Genomic DNA, 20,252 nt, shown 5'->3' with positions numbered 1-20,252 from the left:
TCAAACTCCACTCATTCACATTCATGTGTTTACAGTGGAGAGACTGTCTGGCAACTTTTTAATATGATTTTCCATTTGTCCAAACTTTTTCCAGGGCTGCGATATGAATTGGCCGTCCGCCTCGTCACAGATTAGAAAATTATGCATTTATAGCTTCTCAGATTTCTGTCTCCTGGATTCCTATTTATTGTCCAATTCTGGCTTGAGTGTTTATGAGGGGGGAAGTTTTTGCAGGCGTTTCCCAGTCCGCCGCCTGCACAACTTTTGTGACTCTGTGACTGTAAGTATGTGTGTGTATGTATTTAATGCATATACACAAACACACAAAGTCAGCATTGTAAAAACAAAATCTTATGCTTTACGAGTGATTTTATGTTGTGTTATGTTAAGAAATGCTGTACGTAAAACATGCATTGCAGTTCTTCAAGGCTCAACATTCCTCTATTAATCATGCACACATTTCATAAACTTGAGATGAGGAAAACAGATGAGTAGGGTGAAAATTCTCTGTGGGATTGTCACTTAAAAAAACTTATTTCACATTACATACAGTGAACTGAGCTATTTATAAGTGGAAAATATTGATTAGTGCAACTTTAAGAGTTCAATGTGTTAGGGAGAATTTGAACATTTGGATTTGCACAAAACAAGGCCTGAAAGAGGCATATGCTGCCTCCTAGGCAAAAATTGTGATCTATAAAAGCAAACTTATGATTGAGAGAATGTGCACACCTGTACAGAAATGCTGACCCATGTGTACGAACATTTTGGAGATAGGGGAAATTGCTGACATAGATAGTAAGGAATCATTACATATATAATGATTGGGGTTTCCCCACACATCCATAAATTTGTGGCACCCTGCCACGATCCAACATCTGCCGTCAAGTATTGATTTTACATTTTTGGAGCTGGAACGTTCACTAGGAGCACTGTTTGTATATATACATTTGGGTAAATGCATTGCACCACCTTTCTGGAACACAAAGTGTACTCTGGGCACAGAGTAGCAAAAGGCACAGTGAAAGTGAAACATAATTTGTTAATTGCGCTGTGTCTAAAAGTTTGCATTCACTCCCCCTCCATCGATCTGATCAGCTCTGACCGATCAATTATCCACCAATGACTTAAACTCCTCAAACTGCTGCTGAGGAAAAAAATAATTTCAGGTGAAAAAACACAAATTATATTATATATATATTATATTATATTTCTGCAAATATAACCCCCTAAATCCTACAAGCTCTTACTTTGACTGTGAAGTCGGCTCCCAGTGGCCCTGTGATTCTCAGGATCTCCTTATCTGAAAGTTTCTGGTAGTCCAAGGTGGTGTTCTCCAGGTGATACTGCCCAGATGTATCAAAGAACAGCTCATCTTTTACCCCTTGTAGAGTCTTACTCTCCACGTCTAAAGAAGAAACAAAGTTGATGGCTTGAGCAACACATCAGAGTCACAATATACACTAGGTATATAGGTATGGTCACTGACTATAACAAAATTCACTGTGATAGTGTTACTTTAGTTTGATAATCATCATTTCTTGTCAAGTTTTTCACCATTACTGAGTTTTTTTTTTTTTTTTTTTTTTTTTTTAAAGGAAAGAGCAAACAAAGCGAAGTTCAATTGAAATAATGAGAAACTCAAAAAATGACTCTTGTTTATTACAAAGCCTTTGACACAGGCCTGCAGTCAGATCGAGTTACATAAAGAACGCAGACTGGCTGCAGTGGTTGTGGGCCCAGAGACTCACTTTGGCACTGCCAGGAGGTCTCATGTGGGTCTGCGAGCAGGCCAGCACTGCTGTGAGCTCCTCCGCTGTTTGACCTCACTTCAACCCTGGACTAACTGGGTCTTGTGTGATTTCAGCACGGAAATTCAAACACAAGCAGCAGGGAAACGCAGCAACAAGCAGTAACCAGTGGCAGTCATCGTGTGCAGACAGATGGGTATAATTTAAGTGCCCCTTGGCCAAAAAGAATGAGGGAAATATTTAATGAAACCTCCGTCCATTCAGAAATGGCTCAGAAAACTATCTGTAAACTAACTCTGCAGTAAAGCTCAGATACAGAGATGGAACATTTCGTTATTGATCCAGTGGGAAGTTTGATGCCAGTACTTTGATATCAGTGACATTTGCTGGACGGCGTACATCTTCTCAGAGCCAGGGCAAATGGGAGACATAAATACCTCTTCTGGTTATTCAGCTCTGAGCTACTTATCTTTTTGAGAGACCCCAAAGTAGAATTAATTTCACAATAAAAGGTTATTTTTACATTGTTATTTGGGTGAGATATTCATTAAAAAGGTCAAACAAGTATAACGCACATAATAAAAAAAATTATATTCCTTTTGAATCACAAGTTTTTAAAACATAACATGACCTGCAGTAAAACTCAGAGAGCACATGCAGAACACTTGTGTTTAATGTGAAGGTATCTGGCATAAAAAACACTGCCAAATACAAATATCATGTTCAACTGTTTTGGATGAAGGGCACCCTGGACCTACCAGGACTTACACAAGTGATCCGGGCCTTTCAGAACCAGACGTACATGACGACTCTTAAATGGAACGGCAACGACTGTGTCCTCAGCTTGAGTGAAACAAATAGACAGGGGGACAAAAATGGCATGCAGTATTGATCAATATTTATAGGAAGTCAATATAATTTACAACTGGCAATACAAACACGATCAGAACACAGACTGATTGGACTTCAGCTATAGTCAACTGGTGCTTGCAGACCACAAATAGCCCCCCCAAGGCTTCCTATCTGGCCCAGAATATAAATGAAATCATAAAATTTAAGGAGGAAAATATGTGCTCCAGTAAGTATAATAATATGTAGCATTTTTTTCTTCTTACATTGAAGCAACCCCAAAAGCAACTGAGATGGAAATAATCTTGTTAGGAATGCCTTACCAAACCCTAAATATGTGTGTTTGACCCGCAGGTACTAAAGACATTATGAGTCCATCTGTCAACTTATTATTTCAAGTATCATCAGCTACTAATTATTAATAACTTACAGAGACATTGCATGCGATAGTCCACCTTCTCTCCCCCTCTCTCTGTCAGTCTTTCCCTCTCTCTTACAAACACAAATGCACTGTGGTGCTCAGTCTGTGTCTCTGTCCTTGTTTTAGGTCTTTAGTCCTGCATAAATAGGTGGCAGATTGCAGGTAGGGTCGGGTTTTGGGCGGTTAATTAACCCATATATTTGCTGGTTGTAAGATTGGATCGGCAGGATGAAACCAATCTTTTAAAAGTGAAACGAAGCTTGTGCCATATCATTATGCAAGAATAGGAGCAAACTTATAGCTCTCATCTAAAATTTTGTTTTATATTAATTAAATTATTAATTAAATTATCAAACAATGTTAATAATTTAATCAATAACTGATTATAATGATTTGATCTAAATACTTTTTTGAGAGTCTGGCCCCCACAGTGTCTACCTAGTCTAAGTAGTATTAATTAAATTATTAATTAAATTATCAAACAATGTTAATAATTTAATCAATAACTGATTATAATGATTTGATCTAAATACTTTTTTGAGAGTCTGGCCCCCACAGTGTCTACCTAGAAAATATCTGGCTCCAGGACAATGTTGTTGATAACCTCTGCATAAGACCCTCCCTGCCTTGTAAACGCCTGTCTCTTTCAAGTTTAAAGCCCCCAACTTCTAATGCAGACAGTTGAAGTCTTTTTGATCCATATGAAAATAACTCTGATCACAATTCAACAACATTTTAGAGGGTCACTTTCTCAGACTTGACAAAATTATTGCATTTGAATCGAACAAATAAAAAATTCATCTTCTTTACTTTTTCCTGAAGCATGCTGGGATTTGTAGTGTCCTCGCACCAGTCTGCAGGATGAGCCATCTCCATTACACACACCGCAGTTGTCCTCCTTGGCTGTGCTCCCTAATTCATGATCACAACCTACAATCTGTAATATATGGACAAATTCATAATACATAAATACTGTAAAAAAAAAAACATTACCAACACTTGTAAAACAACCTAATTTCTCATCTTCAGCTTTTAAATAAACTCTAAACATGCTCTGAAAAAAAATAGAAGAAATACTAAGAAAAATGGGTAAAGTCCAAGTAAAAGTACTCTTCTCTGTTCTGGTAGACCTTTAAAATTGTATTTATTCAAGAAAATATCTACCTTTTTACCATGTACATTTATAAGATAGCATAAAACATCCCCTTTTGGTTTGATCATGTATTTTTTACAAAACTGTTCCCCAGTGTATTCTATCAAACATTATCTGCAACCATCCGTAGTTGATTGATGGAGTTTTTCAGAATGTCTCTTGGTGAAACAAAACCAAAACCACAGTGTGATTTAAGCACGATGAGAGAGTGCATTCATATATCCCTGTGTGTCTCTGCACACACACAACGCCTTGGCACGTAATTTCATTCAACCGGGAAAAAATGCATCGTAAACTATTTCCTAGACTGTCAATCAAAAAGCCCAATCTCAAATATTACTCTCATTGGGGATTCATTTGTAATGCAGATGGCATGTTTGCATTGTAACTCAACCTACTGCTTACAGGTTTCTTTGATTTATTTACTTTTTGGCTCTTGCATCCCAATGCACTGTCATGCCATAACTTGCGAGCCAGTAAACATATCGTTATGTTGACACAAATTTCCATTTACATGCTTATATGGTCATAATTTGACAAGATTTTCTCAAAATTGCAGATTTTGGGTCAGCTGAGGTTTAGAGTTTGGGGCAAAATATGTGTTTGTTTGTTTTAGTTAGCTGCCATTTGTATCTTGAACTGTAAATCCTTCAAATTCATTTATATAAAAATCTAAACATGTCATTATCTCATGAAAGATGTCTCAAATTTAATTTTCTCAGTGGATAGTATCTGCTAAATCAGATTTTTTTTTGTTTTGTTGAAAGCTTTTAATCTATCAAGCTGCATAAATACTTTAAATGCATTGCATATTTGTCCTATTGTCCTCAAAGACTGCCTCCAATTTCATCTAAGCCTGTGGCCGTTCACAACACACTCGCATGAGACGGGACTCTGGAAGACACACATTCCAGATTTTCTTAATAACAACTGATCAAAATCACATTCATTGGTTTCCGAGAAGTCTAGAGACCCCGAAACTGTGCAAATGTCCTAACACTGAAACACAAAGCTAAAGTAGTATGTTACTTCTCTATTTTGTCTCCACAATGTTGTGATTCTACAAGTCTTATTTGGCTTCTTGTGATAGAAAAAAATCAAAATAAATTCATATGAATTCCTCAATGTCTGAAAACAAACTGAATCGTTCTCCTACCTGGCAGACCCCACTGATACACATGTCCAAGGATTCAGTGTAACAGCGTGTCCCGTCCAGCACCTTGGGCGCCAGCTCCACTACGAGGCCCGAGCCCTTGGCTTTGCACTTTAGAGCGCAGGGGTTGTCTGGGTCGTTGTACACAGGCAGCCACTCGTGGTACTGACCCTGGTATTGCACGTCTGCATGAGCTGAACACTGCTGGGCACGGAAATCACCGGCATCTGGAGGGCAATCCTGACGGTAAGAAAAATGTTTAGTCAGTTTTTATAATTACTGCAAAGCATATCATGACTGTAAATTTGTATGTGGGAAGAGAAGATTTCCCATAGGTCTTGGTCAAAGGATGCTTGAGAGTGTGACTGTTGAATGTCAACATGGTGATCATCATATTAAACTTCTCACTTTCTCTCAAACAACAGGATCCTAGATCACTAAATTATACCCCTTAACCATAAATCATGGTCATATTTCCACAGTTCCACCACACTGGGTTCTCATACACAATTTGCTTAGTTCATTTAAATAAAAACCACCTGAAAGCTTCGTTGACATCCATTACATAAAGACGAGTTTGTCGAACTTACCACATTACTGCATGTGCGATATTTGATATTCTGCCCTTCGCAGGTCCTGCAGGAGAAAGAATGAACATGTGGGTTAACAGGCTTTGGGGGTAATTGATGAAACAAACCACAATCCACACCAATCATCTTCGCCCGAGGCAGCTGGTATTCCAAACATGGACTCTTATCATTTTTTGAATTGCTGAGCGGCGACTGGAATCCTACTGTGATGATGTGGCAGCCCACAAACATGAGCTCTGTGGTGTGTTTGCAATGAATTAACAGTCTTATTCACACAGTGTGATTATTCATAAAGACAAGGGCATATGTTTGGACATGATGGAGCGAAAAAGTGTTTCCTGTATCTATGTCAACCTAGCAAATGATAAATTATGATTGGTGTCAATCTAACATAGCCTACATGTAACAGAAATGAGGGAAAAAAATATTTAAACAAATCATTGCCTTATAAGCTGACAGTACCGCACATACAGTAGCAAAGCAGACACTATAAGGCCCTTCGAGCTGTGTCTGCTGAAAAGATTGGAGCGGTTTGGATCATAAGTCTCTGCATGATAATCTGTAGTGTCTTTGCCCAAATTATTCCACTAACCACTTAATGAAAAAAATTAGGATTCCTTTATGCTTTGATGCTGAGTGATGATAAACCATTGATGGTGGCTATGATAGGCCAATTATTCAAGACCCCAGTGGAAACTAATCAAAGGATATTCTTTTGAGTTTGGGAACTTAAGAGGAATTCCAGTGTCATCAGCCCTTACCTAATCTGGAATCATGATTGGAGGCAACATCGCAGAGTTTGGACTCATGAGTGAACGAGAGCTTGAGGATTTTTACAATATTATTCCAGAGCGCGGAGGGGGGGGGATGTGAAGTGTGTGGCATGGCAAGATCATTAGACCCTGTGACGTATCCAGACAGTCCCCTCTGCCAAGCCAAACAGCAGGTCATGGGGCTTGGACCCAAACAAGAGACTTTCAAAGAGTCGAGAGACAGGTAGAAAAGATCTGGATCAGTGGGACGAGCAATATATAAAGTCAACGATAAAAGGCAAAGGGAATAAAATGAATTTCCCTTTTCATTTCCTCTTAACTTTGGAAGCTACAAAGTGGAGACTAAGCAGAAGTAGAGCTGGGACGAAGGATTCATCGAGGCGTCATCATGGGCTAGTGAAAAACGACAACAGCACATAACACATAACTCACAGACTATAACCCTGCTCTTTTCTGCCAAATATACACAAAAGACACAACTATGGAGAATTTGCTCATCAGTTTACTACACACAAGACGGCACATAGTAAAAAACTACGCTCTAAGCATGCCAATAACCTCATGCTCAGACAAGAAATGAACTAAAATCTATTGTAACCATGAAAAATTCATAGCAATAACTTCTTAAAATATTGGATATGCAGTCCGATTTGCTTGGCCCATAATGTCCATATACATGTCATCAACTCGTCTGGCTGTATTGAAAGTAATTGCAACCAGGGCTCTATAACCTTTGCCATAATATTGATACACTTGAGTTTGTAATGGCTAAAGTATGTCTCTTGCTGTGAGCTCTGCAATTGATCAGTTTAGGAAATGGAGAGCAGTCAGGCCATCAAAGAAGGGTAACATGAAGTTGAGAAGGATGGAAAAAAATCAGAAAAGAACACTACTTCTTTCTTTTGTTGTTCAGTCAGTTCAACATATTTTACTGCCCTCAAATGGGGTTGTGTTTACCATGTTCAAGAGAAGAATCCATAGGAATGCAACCCTCTCACGGTATTCACTATATCCTAAGTGGCAGTTTTCTAAAAGCTCCCGAGTTCATGAGTTGAAATGTGTTTATTGACATTTTTAGAACTGGCAGAGGCCATGGGAGTTTGTTTTTTGGTGGTTGTTAAGTCCATACATTAGAATTTTAGTCTTGTTGAGTTTTTTCATAATTTTACAATATGGAAAATGATGATATTCCCAGTGGCCTCATCTTTTCTCTCTGTCAATGTGCCTTTACAATTCCTGAATTACATTACCCGCTTGCTAAATTGTGAGCCTCAGTGGCCTCTATAGACGCCATTGCCTCACAGCAGTGTTCTCATGACTTAACCACTTGAATGCCAAGCATATCATGTGCATGACTTCCCATGTCGTCACCTCAAGCTTACAAGTTCCATTTAAAGGCAGCGTTATGTCCATAGCGAGATGTCTTGGCAACTATTAGCCCAGATCATCACGAAATTTGGAACATCTGTCCACTGTGTCCAGAGGATGAATTCTAAGAGCTATATTGATCAACTGATTTTTCATCTTGTGCCACCAACACGTCAAAGTTTTTACTTATCCAATGAAATATCTCCACATTTACAAGATGGATTGGAACAAAATGTTGGAATTTGTACAGACATTCATGGATCCCAGATGACATATCCAAATGATTTTCTAGATCAGATGGTTTTGAGTGAAATATCACTTCATGGAGTGAAAGTTGGCATAGACATATCCTTCTAAAGTTGAATGTGAAAACTTTGATGATCCCTTAACTTTGCTTATATCCCCCATCATCAGGTGAACATTTTAATTAAGTTCCTTTAATGTGTTTTTTTTTCTCTGCCTCTCCTGATTTTTGAATTTCTAGATTTTAAAATGTGGATCCACAATGAGTTTGGATTCCACATAATCTATAAACAGATGGTTGTTGTTGATTCTGGCACGACGAGGCCTTAGTAGCCTTGCGGAGAAGCTGTTTTTTTTTTAGCACAGCACAAGCCACGCAGAAGGTGGTCCCCGATTCTGTAAAGCAGGAGACATAATCAAGGTGCCATGCCCAACTTAATTAAAGCAACTTAAACGGTCATTCCTTTGGTGAAAATTCACTTTTAACTACCACACCATTTAATGATAGACTTTAAACACAGCTATGGCATGCTTTTAGTGAAATCCCGAAATGCCACAGTCATTAAATGCCACTGCCTGTAAATTCTGCAAATCAGTGACCCTATAAAGAGTAAAAACAATCAGTGTCAGTGGTGAGAAGTTATTTGCAACACGTTTATACTTGGTCCTAACCTTCGCCCAGGACTTTATTTCCTGATGATGGAAGCTTATCAATGGGGTGCATGACTCTTTCAATTATTTAAAGTCAAAATAAAGTCAAGACTGGCCTCTTTTTACAAAAATAAATGACAAAAAAGGGTAATCTGAAGTTTTTGCCAACCACAAGCCTCATAAAAAATGGAGCAGTGCTTTCTCTTGCCATGACACCCAATCCATATGTCCACACTTGCTTCAAATGCTGTTGTTAATAATGGAGATTGTGATCAAGTGAAGTGTGTTGAGTGGGTGGAACTAATGAGGGCCAGGCGATCTGTGTTTAGTCTGTACTTTGCATGTGCCCTTTTGGTTGTCTAAGTCTTTTCTGCATTAGCAGTCGGTCCTACGCTTGTGCGTGTGTGTGTGTTTAAAGGTCAGAGAGTTGGAGCCGTATTGGTTTGGAGGGTGTTGCAGGCCCGTTTCCAGCCTCTCTTTCCAAAGAGTCACACACACACACACACACACACACACACACACACACACACACACACACACACAAGGGGCCTTGTGCTGTGCTTTTTAATGACGCCGTTTGATCTGCCACTCGGTCCCCAGCTACTGCTCCCTCGTTCCCACGCAACAGCAGGGTGAGGTGGGATGAGTGGGTCCTACCATTTCCTCAAGAACCTCATACATTACTGCTACAGCCAAAGGACACACCAGTTTGTAAACATGCTCGCCCGAGCATGTACGTCTACACATGCACACACTGCCTACATCCCACATGGAGCTCAAACCCCAAACACCTCTTAACACGTCAATTGCTTTTACAGCCAGTAGCATTCTGAGGTGTGCCTGACCAAAAAAATCTGGGCAAGCGGAGAAAAATAGCTACTGCTGATATCATTAAATGAACTCCTCAAAAAGCCATTGACCTCAATGTTTACAGTGCAGCACACGGGGGGTCTGGCACTTTGGATTTGAGGTTTTGACAGACTTGTGTATTTTAGCCTGGCTTCCCAGCACCAGCGCAGACAGATTCATGGTTATGACACACTGGAAGCAACTTAGAGTACATCTTGGTTGTGACCTCAGGTATGATGTGCCCTGTTTTGTCAGTGTGTCTTTGGACAGTTGTAATGTTTTATGATCTCACTGGCTGCTCCTGTCACTGCTGGAGCTCCCCCTGAAGCCCCAAACAGTGAAACAGAGGTGACTTTGGCAGCAGAGCTAACTGGCTACCTTTACTGAGAGAGCAATACATTTGGGGAACTGTAAAAAAGAGGAATGCAGTGAAGTCACCCTGCAGCTATTTCCCAGTCTATAAATGTGACAACATTTCTATGGAAAACATACCCTCTCATTCCTTCTTTCTCCTATTTTTTTCTCCTGTTCCTCAAATTCATTTGTAATTGACCACTTTTCCCAGTACACTTGGCCACGAGCTTTAATCTGGAAGCCCACAGGGTTAGATTGAAGCCAAACCAACCAGGTGACTTTGGCACCAGGATGAAAGGAGCGAGAGGTCCAAAGTGCAAGTTCCAGTTTGTCCCGAGACTTAAGCCGAGATGATGAGCAGTGGGAATCCAACCAATGTGGCTTCGCTGCTTGCAGAGCCCAAACTCTATCACGGAAAAGAGTTATTAAAAGTGACATATACTTTGGCGACGGACACTGATTTTTATGCTTTGATTTGTGAAGAAACAAGTACAGGCCATTATTGAAAATCAGATCCCTATTGTCACTGATGAATTCAAGATTTAGGCTCCTATGGCCCGTCTAGACAGTTTTAGGAGGTGGATGGGTAAGTGATCTTGGTTGACCCCTCAGGGCTATTTAACAGTCACATTACAGTCAGATGTATTTTGGGCACTCCTATTACAGCCCATGGGAATGGAGCGATTGGTGAGATTTACTCACACTATTAGGGACGCTGTCTGGATTTATTTGGCAGAATGGCTGTGAGCAACAGAAAAAGACTCCCCCTCCCTCCTCCTCCTTCCCACTCTTGAATCTTAAAGCCATGATATGGCACTTTAATGGAAACCAGTCCAACCCCAGTCAGGACTTTGCTCTTTAAAAGGGGAGATTACCTTGAGTAGTGTTTGAACACACGCTTACAAATTGTCCGTGTGATGTTTCCATTTATCTGAGGGTCAGTGAGGCTCTAGCTTGATATTAGACACATTCAATTGACAGAATATCCTCCTCCTTGAATCTCTTGAAACATATTGCACTGCATCATTCTGTGAGAACTGCACTCATAAATGTCAAAGGTTTATGCCTCTGGTTCTCATAAAAGCATTTTTTCAAAGTTTTAGAAGACAATTAGATATGTTACCATTAAAGAAGAATTGCTGGGAATATTTGAGGTGTGGTATAGAAGTGCTGTGCTGTTTGTGTTAAGAGTCAAGGGGGCCTTTTAATTAATTATTCATACATTGTTTATACATTAATAAGATAATTATGGAAGACATTGTTGAGATGAAGTGTAATTTGCTTCTTAAGTAATCTGTGCTTCACTAGAATGGATGTAAGGCATGTTTCCACCAAGCAGTCTGGTTTGGTTCAGTTCACTTCATTACAGTTATTTTTGCATTTCCACTGAAAAAAGTTGTGAATGGTTCCAATCACACCACGTCATTCAGTCCTGTTATTTTTGCACCTGTCTGTTGAGGTACATGGCATCCTGATCTGATACTAACAGGTGGAGCTAGAAATACTGCAGTTTACTGCAGTTACTGCAGTACATATTGCACTGTGCAAAAACATGTGCAGCATCTACCCTTTATACATTTAGCAGTGGGGCTGTGCTGCGTGGCTCAAAATTTTGAGTCATTTTTTCTCTGCGACTGGTAACGCAGGGTTGATAAGTGGAGACACGGGGCAATCTGAACAATTTTTGGTTTTGATGTCATCACTCAAAAATCTAAAAGAATAATTTGGATACATTTTTTTGAAGGTAACTTCTCCAAATATTTATTTGTCAAAGTCAAGAGTTAAGTCAGGAACATTGATTGAAACACTAGATGTCACTTGCCCCTACATGCAGGGGAAATCGTCACAGCGTATTGCGTATGGGAAGTATTTGTAATTTCATCTACAGCTGTGTACAAATATGTGTTTAAAGCCCTTTTTATGTTAGCGGACGCTCTAAATATCTCCCAGTGGCACAAAATAAAACTCACTAAGTTCAGCACCACTGAATATAACACTGATCCAAGGGCAAACACTGATAAGCATCACCCATGGTATTGCCAAATACAATGTCAGGCTTCAAGGTAAAAAGTAGTTGAGAGGCGGCCTTACTTGGAACTGAGGCATCGTCTGAGGGAGTATGAGGCGCCTCCTCCGCAGGTTCGGGAGCATTCACTCCATGAGCCCCAGGCGTCCCACAGAGTGTCTCTGTCCTCTTCTGATCGGGCTGTCCGTGAGCTCTACACATCAAGAGAAGAGACATGGCTTGAGAAGAGATGAGGAAGGAAGAGAAGAGTTTGTACACGAGTGATCTATTACAAACATCTTTGAGTAGTTTCCAGTTTGCATTTTCAATATTACTATCTCATTCATTCAGACCAGTGCCATATTGTCTTTATTTCTACCAAGATTCATCAAATATTCACAGGATAAAACTGGGTTAATTATGATCTTTTCTCCCTTTTGCAATGGAAGCAACCTGCATGCATATCCCTCAGCCATGAACTGTGGCTTCCTCCATTTAAGATTATCTTGCAAAGCATGCAAAAATGCCAAAACTGCGAGCTGAGAACCTGAACTGAATTCCAGGAGCTGCTGAAAACAAAACGCAAGTGCATGTGCCAGGATGAGAGCGACCGCAAGGGGAAGTAATCAAAAGCTCTCTGCTTTTGCCCCTTTTGCATATTTCAAATGTCTGAGTCATCCTTTAGATTATGAAAAGTTAGGACTCTCTTAAACTTCGGGGCTTCACTTGTGTATTTCTCTCTCTGTTAATTACATCGTGCTGTATTTGGCAGCAGAGGTAGGGATATTACTGCTGGATCCAAAGTCAACATTATGAGAAGATGAATTTTACGACTGCAAGGACAACCTCAGGTGTAGAGTGACAGCCAAAAAGTAAAGATCTTCTCCACATCTTTATCTTAGGCTCTTTTTATTGCACTTTGCCCTTCAAGGCTTTTTGTATTTTTCAGATTAGATTTGACTGAACTGATTCACCTTGCTCTAAAGAAGGTGTTTATTTATAAGGCTGGCACTGTCATCTGATGAGGATCATCTACTGCTCCATATGAGTTATGTTTCTTTGTCTTGGCTTTACTCAGCAGCCTAGCTCTTCTCAATGCCCTTTGCAGGTCTGACTGAATGAAGTTAAGAGAGCTACATTATGTGCTCAGATGAAGTGAAAGGGAAAATAGATTGCTTTTGCTATCTAGAACAAGGACAGCTTAGCTTAGTGGAGGTATTTAACTCAAAAGCTGCCAACAAGTGGTTCTGTACCTGTTGAATAGATGAAAACCTGGAAATTTAAAAAAAAATAGACTTGGAACTAACGCTGGGACAAATCATCCACCTCCTACAGCAGCAGGAATGTGGTTGAAAAGACTCAAGGTGCAAACATATTCAACAAAATAATCTGCCATTCAACAGAGGCTCCAATGCCATGAAAAGGAAAAATGGATATAAGAGAAAATTATCATTTCCCACAATAACCTGAACACTTAGGCAGTCTTTCTTGTGTTGTCAAACCATGAAAGATTATTTTAAGATTTTGCAGCTTTTGTGTGCTTCAGACAGCCTCCCACCACAGGATCTTCACACCACGACGGCAGTTTGTGCCTGCATATCCTGCAGAGTTTTTGACAGTGACTTAAAAATCCTGCAGATTAGGAATGCATGTGAGGCTCAACAAGCCCAACTGCCCTGAAAGAGGCAAGAACTTTATGTGTAACACCTGCTCTTACAAAGATTTATGCCCACCAAGCTGACAAATAGCTACACAATGTTGGGATTTTAGAGGAAAAACTCAAGTTATTTTGACCTCTTTGGCCCCTTTCCCTAACAGCATGGCATTGTGCTTCATCTACAAAGATAAATGGATCATGCAGGGGAAAGCAAAGACAAGGTAATAATACCGCCTTGATTATTTTCTTTGGGTCACAGTAGCAAAAACACCCATGCTGTAAGTTGTGGAGCACAGTGGTGGGTTTGCATTATTAAAAGTGTGTGGGGACTGATATAAATGGCTGTCAGTACTGATGACGCCTGAGGAACAGCAGAGGGGGAACGGTGAGAACCTAAACACTCAGCCAACGGAGCATGTGGCCAAACACATCGGCAAACGGCACTACTTTCTGCACAGGCCAACTATTCCAATGTTTGGATCCACGGTAAATAAACACAGGCTGCGCTCTGGGCAGCCGGTTAGCACACCACCTTAATTCTCCTTTGAAAAGCAATCAGTGAATTTTGCACTCAATTACGGCTGGGAGCTGTGTGCTGCAAAGCCAAGACAGCCGAAAGGCATAACAAGGCTGGTGAGGAAAGAGGAGGGGAAGTAGATGAAAGGATGGAGATGAGGAGGTTGTTTGGCTGACTGTGCTGCTATTGTTCTCAATGAAGGCGGAGGAACATGGGGCTCCGCTAGTCGGACGGCTGTCCTGCTGGGATTTGGATCCAATAATCAAAAGGCTCAGATATCCACTTAGAGCCTTCCTAACCCTACATCTCTGCAAGTCCCACCTCTGATTCCTCCAGAGTTTTATTTTCACCATAGCATTTCCACAACAAAGCATGTACATTATGAATAAAAGAGAGCAAACATATGTCTGCAGAGGCCCAGTGGCTGTCACCCATCCAATGTTTTCACATCAAGTGGAAAAGAGGAAATGAGCATATGATAAAAGACCAGTGATCTCCATATTATACATTATTCTGATGGACAGATTCTATTTAAGTCACCTGTCAGCAGCTGGGACTGAGGACATTTTCCTTGAAGATGGAAAAGTCCTCGAGAGAGGAAAGAAACCTGACTCTGGTGCTTTTTTTTTTTTTTTTTGCAGACTGTGTCAATATACACACGATGGCCTTTTCAGTCGGCAAGACATACGATATTTGCACATCTGCTGAATCCCTTGCTGTGTGCTCCACGCCGCACGGCACCATGCTCACCATCCTGCCACAAGCGGGGCAGCCACTGTAATGTAACAGGGAGTCCTTACCTTCCTACAAAACAGTTTGCTGACCTGTGCGTGCATGACAAGTCAGCTTTTGTGACTCTGATCAAAAACACAAATGAGGCCATTTCAGCAGGAGTAAATAAGACAAGTCAGGTCACACCTTGTTAAAGCTGCTGCTGAACGGACTTCAGTTTCTGAAGAGTGCATTTCTACTGCAGACAATCCTAAAATACAAATTGTACATGCATACACACTTTTACACAGCAAAGCAATCTGTTAAAAGGCATGCTTTCAAAATGCTTTACTGCACATGACAAGGGGAGTAACGACAAAAGACAAAAACATCACTAATCAAAATTAAGTTTTCCAGGATAAAAATTAAGAAAAAAGTAAACATTACAGTACCAGGATAAGAAGAGCTGTCACCAGTAGCTTGCAAGATAAAAAATCTTGCTCCATGCCTTCTGAAGTGTGTGTGTCAATCACTGTAGCTCTGAGTGTGTGTTTATTTGTGAGTAAAAGTGTGTGATGCCCTGCTCTCAGGGCCACTCTGTGTGTCCTGCTTGCCTGCCGTCTCCTCTCTGACTTGCTCCCGTTCTTCCTCAGGAGTAACTTGGGGAAGGGGAGGGAAGGAGGACTGGGAGTGTGTGTGTGTGTGTGTGTGTGTGTGTGTGTGTGTTTTTTGTGTGCAATGCATGGTGCATGGATGTGGGGGGAGTCATCGGGGGGGGGGGGTCGGAGCCCCACGAGCCCTTCAGGTCTGGCACACTGGCCAATCAATAAATGGGCCTCAGTCAAGCGTGCTAGTTCAAACAAGGAGCTGGGCCAGCTGCAACTTCACAACTTCACACATTTGTGTGTGTGTGTGTGTGTGTGTGTGCGTGCGTGCGTGTGTGTGTGTGGCAGTCATAGAGTAGGAATAATGGCAGACAGACAACAATTGTAAACCAATTTTCTTCCCCCTTTGATTCTTTCCATTTCTTGGTCCGATATCTCAGATTTCTGCCTCTTAAACTCCTCTTTTTTTCCTTTCTGCTTGCCCTTTCTCTCGTTTTATTTTGCTCACGCCGCTGTTTCTCATTTCTTTTTAGCTTTGGACTGCTTTCCTACATCTACTGCCAGCACTCTGTTTTGGAAATGTCAAAGAATTTCAGTCATACTGAGCAAGCTAATCTGCTTGCATGTTTTGGATGTGGGTTTGACAGTGTCGTTTCATGATTACCTTCAGGAAAAGCGTGCACAGATATGCTGACTCCATACATCCTAGCAAAACTGAGACATAGTGTATTAGTGAGCACATGACTTCATGTCCGGCTCCTGACTGTGTGTTTTGCTTTACAAGGAATTACATGTGAGCTCCCCGTGTAAATCAGATGACATAGTCTGGTCACTGAAGCTATCAGGATAGACTTTTCAGACGTGGTGACTTTTTTTCCTGTTTCTTTATGAGCTAAAGGTCTACTTCAATAGAGCCTTTCATAACATCTGGCAGTTTAAGCCAGAGAACATTTGCACTGTGGAGGTGGGGAACAAGCCAGGTGTCCCCTGGAGGGACAATACCTCTGGTTTTGGAGAAAAACAACCAATGAGATGGACAGCTCTTGGCGCAGAGGGAATATACTATACACTGAGTAACTTTCCAGTTATAGCTTTTTAAATGGCAAAACAAAGCTGAAACAGAAAAACATATAGGGCCGTCAAAGCTGGTGCCAACCCACTGGTGCCCCTTGATGTGACTAAGGTAGCAGGCTATCATTCAGGCATTCAACCCTGACGTTCCAAAGACAATAACAACTCTGTGCCCTTCAAATCAAGACTTCAAACCTACCTCCCAATCAAACACCAAATCAAAAACCACATAATTGGTATCAATTAAGGTTGCAAGGAATGTGCTGCACCCCAGAGCAAATACTCAGCAACCCTAATCACAACATCAGAGCGGATGTCTCAACACTTAACCTGCACACTTTTTATACTTGAATTATACACGGCAAACCAGTCTTGAAGTCTTAACTTGCTGCTGACAGTATGGGACTTGGCTTGTTTGACTTGGTAGTGGGGGGGATGTCTTTACATTCTGTGAATTGGGGAATTATACACACACACGCACTCAACTATCCACTTAACACCGGTGTACTTTGTGATGCCAGCGGGGAAGGGACGCAGACATGCACACTTTTACGGGCCTCCGCAGAAATTATACCCTTTGCACCCTTAATCCATAACCTTCTGATATTTGCTTTCAGAAGAAATCCTTCTCATATTTGCAAATGTATGACTACAGAAAATAAACTGTGGCATCGATGATTTGCCCAGAGTTTTAAAAACCAAACACCCAAGGAGGAAATTAATGTGTTTGACTGACACTCGCTTGGAGCCAGTTCTCTACCACAACACTGCTGGAGGTGTCTCCTCACACAGTTTAAACAATAATCCATGAAGACGATGAGGTGAGAAAGAACGATATAGTGCATTGTTATTTTAAACAAGGGTAGCCTTGGATATTAAGTTGCATGAGGGAGGCATGCAAGTGGTTCAGAAGATTTGGGGAACTGATTGTCCAGACGCAGGTACTCACACACACTATTTTTGTAGATCTTGCCATTATTTCAATCAGTTTTGATAACAGTGCACTCCCTAAAGTGACTGTTACAATGTAGGAACAGGGCAAAACCACTTCAACAAAGTTCAGCAGGGCAAGAAAGAGGAACAGGGCAGTCAGACAGATTGTAAACAAGTCAATAGTTTATCTAGATTAGCAAAACCACTTTATTTGGAAGTAAAATAAAGTAAGAAAATATGAAATCAAGTGCACTCAAAATAATAGGCTAACCCCTGCATGCACATAAGGCTAACACCTTACTGCACAAGTGATCGCTGCAACCTACAAGGAATGGGCATAGATGTATTAAGAGACCAGGATGCAGCATTCAAGGCAGGTCTCTGTTCATTCCTATGAATGTTGCTCAGTGGCACATGAAGCCAAAAAAGCTATTTCCGTGGTATGAAATTACCTGGATGATCATTGTTGCTTCCAAATCACTCGGCCCAAATTAGCAGTTTAGTGCTCCTGTAATTTAAATGGGGATAAAATGATTGAATCTTGTGGCTCTTCTAAACTTTTCAATTGTTACTGGACTGAATGGAATAAAACCAATGTTAAAATGAATTATTTCGTAAGGGCTGTGAGGCTAAAAAAATGTGTCAATGGCATTACAGACATCTCTTTCCTAATGTAAGTCTATGGGAACAAGTCTTTTGGGACCAGTGGCATCACATGACAGAATCAGGAGTTGTAAATTCTTACAGGGTAAGAAGGTAGCACAACTGCTAGTGAGCTAAATTTCTAACATGTTTATTGCAAATTTTAGGCTGAGGGTGATGTTTTATAGATTCTTCTTATAGTGATTATTAAATGATTCTTGTTGTGAGCGCTCTTGTACAGTGTCCTCTTTATCATGATATTTATACAGTAAACACTCATCACTGTGAGCGCTGGCTTTGTGGTTAGCACTGTTGCCCCGCCCGGACCGAACCCCGTTCCAACCGGGATTCGGTCCGGGCGGGGGGCCCTTCTGTGTGGAGTTTGCATGTTCTCCCCGTGTCCGCGTGGGTTCTCTCCGGGGTCTACGGCTTCCTCCCACAGTCCAAAGACATGCAGCTCAGGTTAATTGATGACTAGGCGTGACTGTGAGTGTGTATGGTTGTTCGTCTATATGTGTCGGCCCTGCGATAGTCTGGCGAACTGTCCAGGGTGTACCCCGCCTTCCGCCCGATGACAGCTGGGATTGGCTCCAGCCCCCCCGCGACCCTTACGAGGACAAGCGGTTACAGAAAATGACTGACTGACTGACTGACTGACTGACTGACTAAAAAACTCTGAACAGAACAATTTAAGGTATTTTTCTGGGTAACAGACCCACATTTTAAATTTGAAATAAAGTTACTGAAGGAATCCTTACATACGGTAAAGGTTTTGCATTAATATCTATTAAGATAAAATATATTTTGGATTGGTTGGCTTGCTATGAGTGTTTATGATCATCATTACAATGAAAAATGTTTACATTAAGTATTAATGTGATAAGTTACTGCATAATTTATTCGCTGTTTATGTTTTTCACTCCATATGACTTTTTTTGATGACATTACTGTCTTCATCATAGCAATCGGCTATCCTAAACCTTATCCCTTGGACAGCCATTTCCCTTAATTGAAATAATAATAATAACCTCAGTACTAATAATAGTAATAATAATAATACAATGTACACAGCATAAATAGTTATATAAATTATACTTTAGACATTTTTTTTTAACTCTTACAGCCCTGAACTAGGTGATTGCAACTACCTTTAGAAGGCAGAAAGGCCCACATTGTACCACAAGAGGCATCAAGAACTCAAGGGTTCCCTGTTGAGCTGATTTATTTATACAGGATGTGAGGTTACTGTCCAAAACATAAAGACCAAACATGCATTGAACAACACTACTCACATAATAAGATACTAGCCCTCAATTTAAGACTATGATGTAGGGAAGTTGTACCACAGCTCTAAATTACCACAGTCACTTTGCCTATTATTTCTAAGACCTTTCTGGTTTCCCCAAAATAATAGTTTCTTGTTAAAAGCTGACAACATTCATATAACTACAACAAAGTGAATTAATTATTTGAAGATTTATATTAAATCTGCTTTTACTTTTTGACATTATGATGGAAAACCAACCCATAAATATCTCTGCAACCATGAAAACTGAAGCAAAACATACCAATGCAGCTTCTATCATCACTCACTGTTGGGTAAAATTACACTAGAAAAGCTCTCTCATGCAAAATAACGTATAAATGTAAACTGCCAGTGTTTTTAGGTCTTGTAAAAGGTCACCAAGTAGGCTTTCCAAGCAGCAAAAGTTTAACTGATCCTTTCCTCTACTCCTCTGCGGACAAATAAAGGGTCAAATTAAAAGATTGCCATATTACGAGGTGGTGACCTAAGTTAACAAGCCAAGAGTTCTCAGAAAGAGAGACAAATTAAGCTAAAGTTACCAGGGAACAACATTAAGCTACACTCAAGAACCCCAAGCCCTTGTTTCCCACGAGGGGACTTAAATGATTCAGGCGGGATAAATGGTAGCCTCCCACCACCCCCACAAACTG

General features: G+C 40.6%; 1 protein-coding gene across 2 annotated transcripts in view; it reads right to left on the bottom strand.

Moving 5' to 3' along the window:
• The window catches only part of LOC121961924 (ADAMTS-like protein 1), a 105,803-nt gene that overhangs the window by 22,777 nt on the left and 62,774 nt on the right, over positions 1–20,252 (bottom strand). The window contains exons 1-7 of one of the 2 annotated variants that reach the window (XM_042512037.1): positions 15,498–15,580; positions 12,247–12,374; positions 5,918–5,963; positions 5,331–5,567; positions 3,832–3,958; positions 2,520–2,594; positions 1,251–1,408 (exon numbers count right to left, since the gene is read on the bottom strand). In XM_042512037.1, the coding sequence (XP_042367971.1) occupies positions 1,251–1,408; positions 2,520–2,594; positions 3,832–3,958; positions 5,331–5,567; positions 5,918–5,963; positions 12,247–12,374; positions 15,498–15,551 (825 nt within the window). In that variant the 5' untranslated portion in view covers positions 15,552–15,580. Of the gene's footprint in view, positions 1–1,250; positions 1,409–2,519; positions 2,595–3,831; positions 3,959–5,330; positions 5,568–5,917; positions 5,964–12,246; positions 12,375–15,497; positions 15,581–20,252 lie in introns of those variants that run through there. The other variant, XM_042512036.1, reaches the window with a different exon arrangement.

This window comes from Plectropomus leopardus, chromosome 23 (genome assembly GCF_008729295.1).
Source record: "Plectropomus leopardus isolate mb chromosome 23, YSFRI_Pleo_2.0, whole genome shotgun sequence".
NCBI lineage: Eukaryota > Metazoa > Chordata > Actinopteri > Perciformes > Serranidae > Plectropomus > Plectropomus leopardus.
The sequence above is the reverse complement of the archived record's forward strand: the minus strand, read 5'-3'. Positions and strand labels throughout refer to the sequence as shown.